The sequence below is a fragment of the Papilio xuthus genome, unplaced genomic scaffold (genome assembly GCF_000836235.2).
Source record: "Papilio xuthus unplaced genomic scaffold, Pxut_1.1 DF825355.1, whole genome shotgun sequence".
NCBI classification, from domain to species: domain Eukaryota; kingdom Metazoa; phylum Arthropoda; class Insecta; order Lepidoptera; family Papilionidae; genus Papilio; species Papilio xuthus.
This window is the reverse complement of record NW_013533294.1, coordinates 143903-156752: the sequence shown is the minus strand read 5'-3', so window position 1 is coordinate 156752 and position 12850 is coordinate 143903. Positions and strand designations below refer to the sequence as shown.

The 12850-nt window shown below is 44.4% G+C and overlaps 1 protein-coding gene across 1 annotated transcript in view; it reads right to left on the bottom strand.

Moving 5' to 3' along the window:
• Positions 1–4210: 4210 nt before the first annotated feature.
• Positions 4211–12850, bottom strand: part of LOC106125970 (BTB/POZ domain-containing protein 7) — a 12191-nt gene continuing 3551 nt past the window's right edge. Inside the window, exons 5-28 of the mRNA XM_013323384.1 lie at positions 12287–12467; positions 12092–12202; positions 11890–12014; positions 11657–11713; positions 11431–11565; positions 11217–11340; positions 10780–10951; positions 10449–10520; positions 10056–10141; positions 9838–9963; positions 9528–9724; positions 9036–9190; positions 8693–8824; positions 8345–8437; positions 7815–8018; positions 7633–7724; positions 7122–7259; positions 6816–6877; positions 6675–6729; positions 6099–6331; positions 5713–5772; positions 5409–5494; positions 4763–4835; positions 4211–4386 (exon numbers count right to left, since the gene is read on the bottom strand). Of these exons, the coding sequence (XP_013178838.1) occupies positions 4211–4386; positions 4763–4835; positions 5409–5494; positions 5713–5772; positions 6099–6331; positions 6675–6729; positions 6816–6877; positions 7122–7259; positions 7633–7724; positions 7815–8018; positions 8345–8437; positions 8693–8824; positions 9036–9190; positions 9528–9724; positions 9838–9963; positions 10056–10141; positions 10449–10520; positions 10780–10951; positions 11217–11340; positions 11431–11565; positions 11657–11713; positions 11890–12014; positions 12092–12202; positions 12287–12467 (2945 nt within the window). The remainder of the gene's footprint in view (positions 4387–4762; positions 4836–5408; positions 5495–5712; positions 5773–6098; positions 6332–6674; positions 6730–6815; positions 6878–7121; positions 7260–7632; positions 7725–7814; positions 8019–8344; positions 8438–8692; positions 8825–9035; positions 9191–9527; positions 9725–9837; positions 9964–10055; positions 10142–10448; positions 10521–10779; positions 10952–11216; positions 11341–11430; positions 11566–11656; positions 11714–11889; positions 12015–12091; positions 12203–12286; positions 12468–12850) is intronic.

The window sequence follows — 12850 nt, the reverse complement described above, 5'->3', positions numbered from 1 at the left end:
GAAATTAGATTTGTTCGTTAATAATTATGTATAAAAATATATAATAATGTCTTCCCTTTAAATAAATGTCGCTTTCGAGTTTATCCCAGTTAGAAATGTATCGTGTGGGCGTGTCAGTGCGTGGCCCCGCCCCCCCGCGGCGCACACAGTTGGTGCTAGGCGCTATGTTGACTGGAATCAATTATAATATTATATTGTAATACTGACTTTCATTTCTCTACTAAAGTTAAAATTCCCATATTACTTGTAATTTCCATATAAATAAATATACAAATATAGAAAAAAAAGTTTCTTGACAGACAGACAGACGGACAACAAAGTAATCCTATACAGTTCCGTTTTATTCCTATGAGGTACGGAACCATAAAAATGTCTGAATACACCACAAAGTGGAACAACCTCGGGAACGAGCGAACCATTCACAAAGAAAAAAATCAAATGATTGAATACTAGCTGTCGCCCGCGACTCTGTCCGCATAATGTGTTAAATTAAAAAGGTCACATATGTTAGGTATATAATATAAATGAAAGTGATATATTTAGAATAAATATTTAATATTATATATAATATTGTTCAACAACCGTCGGCCGAACAACTGAACACATGAACATGGCGCGACACAACATCACTCACAGTCACAACACAACTGGGGGCGCGACTTTTATTAACCAATTGTGTTTTTAATCGAATTTTAATACATTTAAAGAAATATTTCAACATAAAAAAAGTTATATAAATTATTTAATTTCATGTTCTTTTTATTACATTTGTCAAATATTATTATGGACCTCTGAAAATACGCAGATCTTTGTTACATCATGAGATGACCTTGAATGTGACATTTGAGTAGTGTCATAATGACACGACATTACGAGACAAATGTGACAAAGTTTGAATTAAATAAAAGATAATTTAAAAGAATAAAATACACTCGATTTAGATTAATTACCTCATATTAAGACAAAAGCAACGTATTTTAACATTTTTATCTTGAAACAAAGACATTTTATTGATTGAAGAAACAGAACAGAATACAAAATTAACAAAACTGTTTGTTATTAAAATTGTTTTAATAAAATCAGAGATCTGTTTATGTTTAAATGTAAAACAAAAATGTATATTTTAAAATAGAATTGTCGTGAAGGCGATGGTCGGCCGACAACTTACTTACTTATACTTAACTTTTATAACTTAACTAAGTGACATGTGACACAACTTTGTTATATCTCGTATCACACAAGGTACAAGAATCCTGGTGTTTTTTTATTATTTGAATTAAAAATAATTATTTATAATAATTTTAATACTTTAGTAAAATTAGAAACCAAAATACAAAAAAAAATCGGTGATTACGTTTGAATTGACCGATTACATTGAAGTCAATAATAAACAATTTTCCTTTTTTTCTTCTTCGTATTCATCATTACTGAAGGTCGTGCTTGTCCTGGTACGCTTCAATGTCCATGTCGACCAGCTGCCTCCATACCGTCATGTCTTCAGCTTGTCTCAGGGCAGTCGTGATATTAAGTGGTGATTGTAATTTAAATATATCAGTGTATTTGTGTATATATAAACACAAGAGAGATATAACAAAGTTGTCACATATAAATATAATACAGAGAAAGCGTTCAGTCTTACCTGACCCTCACAGCGCTGCACACTCCGCTTCACACACCACTTCACACACCGCTTCACACACTGCTTGAAACACTTTTATTTACACTTATATTCATATTTATAGTATTGTTTAATTTATTTTATAAATGGCAAGATAATACATAAACATTTCAATCATATCTGAATAATAAGATATATCTATAAATGAGAAGAATATCCTGAACACTTGGATTATTGTTAATCCTGCTTGTACTGTATTGTTACAATTTAATCGTTATCATTATGTATGGCAAGATATGAAAGAGATAACACTATATGTATACACAAGTAGGAAAGAGACAAAACATTAGTATTAGTAAATAAAAACATAAGATGTTTCAAATGAAAGTAATTCCATCTACAGTCTGATGAATGTGTATTTCTGACTAATTTACATCTCTTTCCTTTCCCACATTGTTCTTATAAGTATGGGAAGGGTAGGGGAAGTGAATTTGATGGAAGAGATGCATATTATCTTTCTGTGTATCTCCTCCGTCTATTAAGATTAGGCAGCGCATCTTAATGCGTATGTGTATGGACTTGTGTATACAATGTTCGCCATTTCGGCGAATCGTATCCTCCTGTTCGACAATGTGTAGAATGCAGTGTGCGAGTGTGGCGGAGTGCGGGCGCAGGTACGTCTTATGTACAAACTCAGCGCTTTATATATATTTATATATCAATATATACATATAGCGGTCTGCGCGGGGGGCGGGGGAGGGGAGGGGGGGAATTTATCAACATAAAAAAAAACAATTTGTGCCCAAATACTTGTCTTTTGTGACGCGGAGAGGAGATCACTAGCTACTCACTTGACAGTTGCGTTTTACTTAGCTGTATTTTAAGTTACCCTTTGTGTAGTTTGAGTATTTAATCTACACTAAGGGCCATCCTTAGCGAGTATAAACATATTTGATTGTAATACTGATTCTAAGGTTCTTCTGGTTCTTCCGCAGTCGTTCATTTATTGGACTGATGTTTGTTTTCTTCCCCTTTCCACTTCTTGTCAAGGTGAATTTGGTCAAACGTTAGCTCGGCATTTTGGCGAATTTAGATTTACACTTTGGCTTTGTCTCAGTTACCAAGTAACAACTGCGCTTGCGGCAACACATAGACTTGAGGGTATTGTCTATCAACCTATCAAGTGCTGTACAGACTGAGGTGTCCTCCCCTCTCCGCGTCCCCTCCCCTGTCCCCCCCCCCTGCCCCCCAGTGACCGGTGAGATCATCTCAATGAACAAGATTTACATAGACAATGTTACAATGTGTGATGAGCTGCAGCTCGACCTCACAGCGACACGCGACACGCGACTCTATCTGCAAATTAAATAAAGTTTTATATTACATTATGAATAATAAATTAACTCAATTAGTTCAATTGAAAGCTGTGACATGAGTTTACATTGCTCAAATACTTGTGTTTAGTCCTTTCATAGAAGACATTTAAATCACAAGTAGTCAAATGTAACAGCTTTTTAAAACTAAATTAAACCTTATCTTATATATTTCAAAATAATTTTTAGATGCAATTTGAATGACAACGACATCTATCTGTCTGTCACTTATACACACAATTTACGACTGTTCAATATTTTAAACGGTTTTTGAAAACTTTAATAATTAAGAGAAAATTATATAAAAAAAACAATAAATCAATAAAAAATAAGATTTAAAAAAGTATATATGTAGTTAATATGATAGTTACCTATAGTCCCTCTCTCTGTCTCTGTCCCTGTCCCTGTCTCGCGGGCGGTAGAGGGAGTCTGTGGGCAAGGTGCGCGGCGAGGGCGTGCCGCTGCGGCTCCCGCCCACGCGCCCACACTCCGCGCCCAGCGCACCGCCCACCGCGCCCACGCCCACGCCCACACCTTGACTCGCTGCGTACATATAATTAATTATGCATCACATCTTTTTATATATTTGAAACGACCATTGTTATCGCCGGAATGGCGACTACTGCAAAAACTTACAGCAAATTTTACTCAGAAAATTCGAAACAAAGAAATTAAAAAATACATGAAAAAACTTTGAGAACTTCTTCTTAGATCAGTTTTTTAATTATTAATATAAATATCTTGGTGGTATAAAACATTGTGATGACATCTCATCATCATCAGCTGCAGCGGAGCCTGCCCTGAGTTAGTATAGTCACAGCGGGCAAATGCAAACTTACCGGAGAGTCTTGGTGGGGGTGTCAGTCTGTCGATGCGCCTGCGTGCCAGCGCCGCGCCCGGCATGCCCACGCCCACGCCCACTCCCCCCACTCCACTCATACTGCCCACGCTACCCATATTGCCCACGTTGCCCACACTACCGGCGCTCAGTGACGACGGGCTGGGTGTGGCGCGACTCCGAACACCTCCAAAGTCTGTACACAAATATTAACGCTTTACCACTTTCTCACATCAATATTAAAATGTTGATGTACAAACATTGTCACTTTTTTAAATATCAAGCTACCGTGTAAAATATCATGACCGTTACCCATAGACATCTATATTTATAAATGCGTTGTCAACCATCAATTGACAGAGGAGGGGACACATAACTCCCCTACTCTTTTGATGTAAGGTAGGAATAGCAGATATCTATGGGCAGTTTGTGTGTGTGTGGTGTGGTGGGGGTGGGGGTGGGGGTGTGTGTAGAGGGGAGCGCGCACTCACCAGGAGGCAACAGATCTGCATAATGTCTGTTGCGCGCCGCACTCGCGCCCGCAAGCGACGAGTAAGCTGGAAACAATCATACATACATACATACATACACTTTCATACATCATTACTCATATTATAAATGCAAAAGTAACTCTGTCTGTATGTCTCCATTTTACGTTAAAACTATAACACTTATTTAAATGTAATTTGGTACAAAGATAGTGTAGAGCCTGAGAAAGGACATGGGCTACTTTTTATTGCGAAAAAGGGGTTGTAAGGGTTGAAAGTGGGGTTGGAAATTTGTATTTAACAGAGTGATTTTTTTGATATAAATAAATATGACATGAAGGGTGCCAAATAACAATAGCTGTTATTAAATACAATTGAAAGACTAGTACTACTTCATGCAGAAGTCGGGGTAGGGCAGCAGAGGCAGACATAAAACATAACTGACCTCGTATAACAGAGAGTTCAATGGCGGCTCGGAGTTCCTCATCATCATTGCGAGTTCTCACACACGACAGCGCCTAAACAATACATTCTGTTATTCGCACTTTTTTATATTACTAATATTATAAATACAAATGTATGGATGTATAAAAGACATGGATCACGCTCAAAGTCATACATATAGAACACAGGCTGCTAAGTTTTATTTCCCAGTGGATGGAGTCACGGCCGACAGCTAGTATATCATAAAGTAGCAACCAAGTGAACATTTGAATTCGCCGAAATGGCGAAGCGACCGCTACCAATAGACATCTATCATTATAAAAGCGTTTAATACATGGAAGATCATACAGAAAGAGAATATTTCTCTTCCTTTGAATCCCATCCTCTGTAAAATCTACTTCTTTTTTCCATTTTTTATAAGAAAAGTGTGTGAAGAAAATTAGGATCATTGTGTAACTAGCTGTCGCCCGCGACTCCGTCTGAACAGAATTAAAAAAAGCCATATAAGTAGCTTATTTGTTCCTCCAAACTATGTTCTACATCTATGTTAAATTTATTTAAGATGTTTCATGCAGCAGTTTTGAAGATATCTTCTAACGAATATATATATATATATATAAACATTCGCGTGATGATGATGATGATACCTGATTGTTGTCTCTGTGCCGGGTGGTGTGTGCGGTGTGTGCGCTGTGTGCTGCTGCATGTGCTGCTGCGCGCTGAGCACGTGATCCTGCACATTCAAGTCATCGCTCAGTCTCACACGCAGGTGGGCGGGGCGGGGCGGGGCGGCACAACGACACGCCCACATCACCACTACACTAACCCATCTCATCATCTCGCATTATATTACTATTATATATATTATAATTTATTAACACACAATAGTTCAGTGCAGTTGGAGTTTTTACACAGACAGTACAATTGAATGAATATGTGAGTGTAACTGACCAGGTCTGGGCGTGTGTGTAGCTCCGTCTCCCAGGTCCAGCTGCAGACCTCCGCCGTACTCTGAAATATGTCAATAAATAAGTAAAAAGTCTAAATAGATAGCATTAACTGTCTGATACAGAGTTTAGACTTTGACAATATCATTTATCAACTGTCCAAGTTTTAAAACGCCATAAATATTTACTAGGTATCGCACGAAATTCCGTCCAGGCAGATTTATAAAACCCTTTATTCATAGCCTTCGTGTTGTTGCAGGCTATGTTCTACATCTGTGTCACCAAATCAAGTTCCTTGCAGCAGTTCTGGAGATATATTCTAACATACATCCATACAAACTTTCGCAGTATACATCATTATTAAGGATTAGGTAATAACAAAAGGCATACCTGTATGCCTCATATGATGTACCGGTGCTGGTGCTGGTGCCGGCGCTGGTGCGGGTGCGGGCAGTGGGGCGGGGCCGGGTGCGGGTGCGGGTGCGGAGGGCGGGGCGAGGTGTGTGGGCGGGGCGTGCGCGTTGCCGGCGTACATGTAGTCGCGCGCGGTGAGCAGGTGCGTGTTGGCGTTGGGCGCCATCGCCACATCCGGCACGCACGCAGAGAGACGTCCGCGCACTGATCTGTACATACATACATACATACGTTATAATTAAAAAGTGGTAGAAAGCAACAACATCTGTACCACGACCACAAAGAAGAGATACCTCAAATGACAACACATTTTACTCCTCTATCCCTACCTACCCTTTTCTTATAAAAAAAAGGATAGGAGGAGGAGGAGGAAAGGGGATTTGATGGAAGGGTCGAATATAGCAGTCATTTCGCCATTTCGGCGAATTCAAGACCAAAAAACCGAGTTAACACAAAAAAATCCGATTGACTTGGGTAGAAACTGTAATTACTATAAATGACAAAAAATGTATATTACAGTATACAGACAGCCGGACAGACAGACAGACATACCTGTGTGTGTCTGGCCGCGGCGGCAGTTCTCGTCTGCAAGTGCTGGACTCGCGCTCTGAAAATCACGAACAAAATACTTCTCTAAGTAAAAATGCACACATGGTCCTTCGAGTCGGGATAAAGAAAGGGAAAACATGTTACCCGCTTGCAGGAAGACAGCAGCAGCGCGCGAGTTGCCCGACCTCAGGGACCCTGAGCCCGACCTGATACAAATTGCACGCTTTGTAATATATCACTTCAAATTTACCTTTTTTCACTTTAATAATAGATATTGTAGGTGGCGCTGCGATCGATTTCATTTTTAACACATTAAAACACCAATTTCATACATTAACAGGCTTTATAAAGATAAAATAACATTTTTACTCATTAATTTAATCTACTTTTCTAATAGGAACATTATATTTACTTAAATAAAAATAAAAAATCATATAAAAGTTGTATAACCTGCAGCAATCATCCACATCAGGCAGGTCCGGCACGTCAGGCAGGCGGGGCGGGGCTNNNGCTTGTCGCGGCCACGCCCCCGCCTCAGAGCCGCACGCCCACTCCTCCTCCACACACAAACTGCTGCCTCCACACTCCCTGGTACACAAATATTCCTTTAAATTTATTACCCAACTTTTTATGGATGAAAACACATACTGTGTGATTCCGAAACCAAAATCTCCGTTTAAAACATTAAAGATGAAAGAGAGGGATGACGATATATTTTATACAAATACATTGGTCTCAGAAACCCGAGGTTATATGATTAATATATATTTTATAATAAAGCATTACCGTCTAACACGATAACATAAGGGAGAGAATGAGACCGCGTAACAAAGAGAGAGCGTCAGAGAGTAAAAAACTTTGATATCTAACAAAAAAACATAATTTGATGACGTCATAGCCAGAGTTCAATTATTAAAAAAATATTTATAAATAGTCAACAATGAATGTAATGTGTACATACTTGTCGGAGTTGTCGGAGTTGTCGTCGAGGTCAGTGAGGAGATCTGCGCACGTGTCCGGCAAAGACATCTCGCGCACAGCACGCAGCGCTATCTGTTGTATCACAGCTTTCTTATATCTCATATATTTATTATTTCTTGATATGTATAGATATATATAGATGTTGTGATGTGATATGGTTACCTGGTGATGGACCTGCTTGGTGTCGGTGGCGTGCAGCAGCAGCGCGCGCTGTGCGGGGGGCGCGGCACGCAGCTCGCGCACGCGCGCCCGCAGCGCTGCCAACACGCGCGGTGACACGCACGCCGCCTCCGCCCCGCCCACACCTCCGCCGGCCCCGCCCACACCGCCGCTCGCAGAACTGGCGCCGCTGCGTGCTGCCGCAACCTGCAAGCACAAATTAGAAGATATCTCCAAAACTGATCTTGATTAAATTTGTCATCGATGTAGAACATAGTCTGTACGAATCACATAAACTACTTATTAAGTTTTTTTTATTTAGCCCGAACGGAGTTAAAGGTTACAGCTTTTTAACATATAACTTTGTCCATTCCGAAGACCTAATTTTAGTTTTCTTTCCTTTGTTATTCCTTTCTTATAAAGTTAGGTAAAGTAAATTTGATGGAGGACAGGACAGGTAAGGGGAAATATTTTATTTCAGTGCGTTTTCTCCTTCGATGAAAGGTAGGCAGCACATATGAATATGTACGTACCATGTATAGTGTGTCGGGTATGCGGTGCAGGAAGCGCGCGCGCCGCACTCGCGACACCTCCGCCTCCGGCACCGCCTGGTCCTCCAGCAGCGCCTGCTCATGTCATCTTTGTTCAGTACATTATAAAGGTACACAGTTTCAAGGTCAAACGTTAAGATATTTGAAAAACACTATACTCTTTATCTTTATGATTTACTTATTAATAAATGTGAAAGTTTATATATATGTATGTATGTGAGAAGATATATCCTGTGCTGGTGCATGAGGTGCACGAGGTGCATGAGGTGCATGAGGTGCATGGATAGTCCAGATAGTGTTGTGTAAGAGAGATGTATGCGCTGCGCTAACTTTAATTTCATCAAGGTAAGGTATGAAGCAGCGCGGCGGTCTGCTCGCGCCGCGGCCGAGCCACGCCTCCGCCCCGCCCCCTCCCTCCACCATCTGCGCCGGGGGCTGCGCCACAGCGCCGCGCCGCACCGCCTGCATTTTGTATCTCAATATTAACAATACTACTTTACAGTTATTGCTATACTGATAAAGTGTTCTTATAAAATTTCCCATATAAAATATCTTCGAGCATCAGTAACTCAGTTGAAAACTTGATTTGTAATCTGCATATCCTGTGTACGTTGAAGGAGAACATCGTGATGCTGGAGATATGCGAGGTGGAGGTTGTGATGGTGGTGGTGACCTGGTGCAGCAGGTCGCAGTCCGGGGGCAGATGCTCGAGGCGCACGAGGGGGAGGAGCGCGGCGAGGAGGTCGCGCACCGCCTGCTCCCCGCTCTCCCTGCGCCGCGCCCCGCGTCGCGACACCGAGTGCGCCGTGTGCCAGATCACGTTCGGCTCTGACGTATACATACATACATATATATATATATGTGAGAGAGAGAGAGGGAGATCACACATAGTTGCTATGTGACCAGCTTATTATTTATAATAACTCACGTATATTCGTCCGGTGTCGGCATCGACTAGTGAGCTGAGGGCGAGGCTTGAACGCAAAATAATACCAGTCCCACTCATCCTGATGAAGGGCCCCCGATCAGCTCGGAACTAGTCGGTACCGCCACCGGACGTATATATGTGAGTGTTTAATCGTTTATATAAGTTTGTTTTAAAACTTCCCCAGAGTTTTAGCGTGACGGCGGAGTATGGAGTGCGGAACATGAAGTTCATAGTTACCTCTGTTGTCGTGTTGTGCGTGTTTGGGTGCGGCGGCGCGCTCCGCCCAGCGCAGCAGCGCGCGCAACGCCTGCGCCTCGCTCGCCTGCAGGAAGGGGGAGCCGAGCGCCTCCGCCACGGCACTGCGCGGCAGCCGCGCTGACGACGCCTGCCACATTATCGCCGGGAACTCGTCGCGCAGGTACCGCATCGCCTGTCTGCACCGCACGTTGCGCACGTTACACGCGTTGCGCAAGTTGCGCACGTTGCGCACGTTGCGCACCTTGCGCACCTTGCGCACCGTCACTCACAAGTGTAGTCGCGTACAGACCTGTGCACCCACTGGGAGGCGTGCGGTGCGGCCGCCCAGCGCAGCACGTGCGGCAACGTGTCCGCCGACAGCGCCTCCACGATCGCGTCCTCGCAACCCTGCACCACTATCGGCATCTCCAGGAACCTGAACACGTCACATCACGTCACATCACGTCACATCACACAAACAACAGTTCAGCAGTACACACATATATATATATATAACATTAACAATACCTAGCTATCTCATAAAGCTGAAAGGCATCATCTAATGTGGTCGTGTTGTTTGGTCGCGGAGAAGTGCGCGACACGCCCGACCACGCCTGCAAATATAAATACATTAAGTGTCGCACTTAGTGTACATTAATGACATCCGTACACGAGGCTATTTTAGTCGCTTAGCGACTTACGCAATGCGATATCGTACAGCGGTGTCGCCGACTATTCTGTTATGGTTAAAGACAATCGCTCACATGTTTGTCAAGATCGTCATGAGATGAGCAATTTTCAAGATGTCGTGTGTCGACGATTTACGTTGCCTTGTGTACGAATCTATACTCTGTGTAATGGTGGGGGTGGGGGGTGGGGGGGTGTGGGGAGGTGTACAAAGTGTGGAGTTGGTATACTCACAGTGGGTGCACTGGAGGCGCTGCCTGTGGAGGCGGGTGAGGGGGAGTTTCTGCCGATCAAACCTAAATCCACCTGCAAATTCATACATAATCAATATAAGACATGATAATTAAAAAATATGTTAATACTAGCTGCCGCACGCGACTCCAGCCGGGTGACATTACAAAAACAAATTTAATAAGTAACCTTTGTGTTTTTCCAGTGCGAAACATCCCTCCATCCATACATCCGCATTTATAATATGAGTAAGAAGTAAGATTAGCTATACTTTCATATCACAAAGCTCACAAAAGATATAGAAAGAATAGAAAAACAAGTATGAACAGTATACCTGGTCTGTGTACGCGGCGTGTAACAGTGCGCGTGCGAACCTGCGCGGCAACACGCGCTCGTCCGCGCACACCGCGCCCGCCCCGCCCCCCGCACCGCCCACACCGCCGCACGCCCCGCCCCCCGGCACGCCCCCGCAACACCCGCCGCTTATACCGCGCGACAGCACGCTCCTGTCAAGTCGCTTGAACGTTTTAGTACACATTGAGACGATGCAGAAAAAACAAAAGGTTTTAAATGCAATAAAGAAGGTCAGTAGGAATTGCTTTTTATTATTATCACGTCTTTTACGTTAATTTATTGCTACCTAATAAGTAAGAAGAAGCGTAGTTTATATCGTTAAGAGGAACAAGACAATTATTCAGTTGGTGAGATACCGCGGATCCCCGACTGTACATTTTGTATTGGAGATGTTGTGTTGTTGTGTGCATGTGTTACCTGAAGAAGCGCGACCTGGCGGCGAGCACCACGCGGTGGCAGGGCAGCTCGAGTGCTGCGCGGAAACCGTACGCCGCGCCCCCGCCCTCCAGCCGGAACACCAGCCGGCTGTCCGACTGCTCGCCTGCACCACGCACTAATGTTACGTCACTCAATGTCCGCATTGGTGGAGGTGGAGGTGGAAGTGGGGGTGGAGGAGGTGGAGGTGACTGACCCGAGTCGAGCAGGTACTTCATGTCCCGGTGCAGGGTGTCGAGGGAGAAGCCGAGCAGGTCCGCCAGGCGGCGCAGCAGTCGCGCCTCGCCGCGTCCCCCCCGCCCGCGACCCCCGCACGCACACCCCCCGCGAGCTGTACACACACACACGCACACATACATACACACACACATTATACAGTATTTATAAGACCACAGACACATAGTAATACAAAGAGCACTCACATGCCGTGTTCTCTCCGCTGATGATGTCCAGCTCGGACTCCTTGCCGCGGTCCCACTCTGATACATGACAAATGCATTACTTTATATTTACTTGTCGTAATTCAAACAAATTTTATATCACATACACATAGTAGAGAATATTTCCCATTCTTATGTCCCCTTCTCTATCAAATCTATTTCCCTTAGCAAAAGGAAAAAAAGTATGGGAAAGGAAAGTACAATGATGTACGTACTATTGCAAAGGTCGCAGGGAGGTCGTCGTGCGCAGCTGCTGCCCGCGTACAGCGCCGCCACGCCCGCCTCCACCTCCTCGCGACACAACCCCGCCGCCACGCCCTCCAGCGGCACGCGACACGCCCTGCACCACACACACACACACATATTGATATGATCAGCATTTCTACATATACAACTTGTAAACATATTGTCACTCACCCGGGATACCGCTGCAGCAGCTCCCTGAAGTACGAGCACCTGGCGGCGAGTATGGCGCGATGCGCGGACACAGACCATCCCGCTCCCACCAGCTCTACATCGCACACCCATCTGACGAGAAGACATGACATCACAAACCATCGTGGAAATTTCTTTTACTAGCGATCAAACTCCACATGTATGACGAGGTCGTACCTGTCCCTGTAGGCCTGCGCGAGGTCCTGGTGCAGCGCGGGCGCGGGCTCGCGGGCCAGCTCCGCCTGGGTGACGAGGTCGCGCAGCGCGGCGCCCGCCTCCAGCTGCTCGCACAGCACGAACACCTCCGCCAGCCGCCACGAGCTCACCACTGACCTGATGAAGCGCGCGTGCTCGCAACCTGCAACCACGTCCCGTGACATGCCATAGACTTGAGAATTTCAAGTGTCACATGAAATAATGCAAGTTTTCTCTATGCTAGTTCACCTCTGTCAGGTCGGGAGTCCCTCGGGCGGCGGGCCGCTGCCACCAGGCGCCTCCGTAGCGTGCCCAGCGCCGCGCCGCCCGCCTTCTTCTTCCGCTCCCTGACAAATACAAAGTCAACTTAACAAACCCTACACAGAGTTTGTGGTAAGTGCTTTCAAAATTTTAAAATGTAATTTTACTTGGGGTAGATAGATAGTGAGGGGGAGTGACTCACCGTATAACGTCGGCCATGGTGGGCGGGGCGACGTGCTCCGCGGCGCCGTCGCACGCCTCGCCCTCCTGCGACAACAACATGTA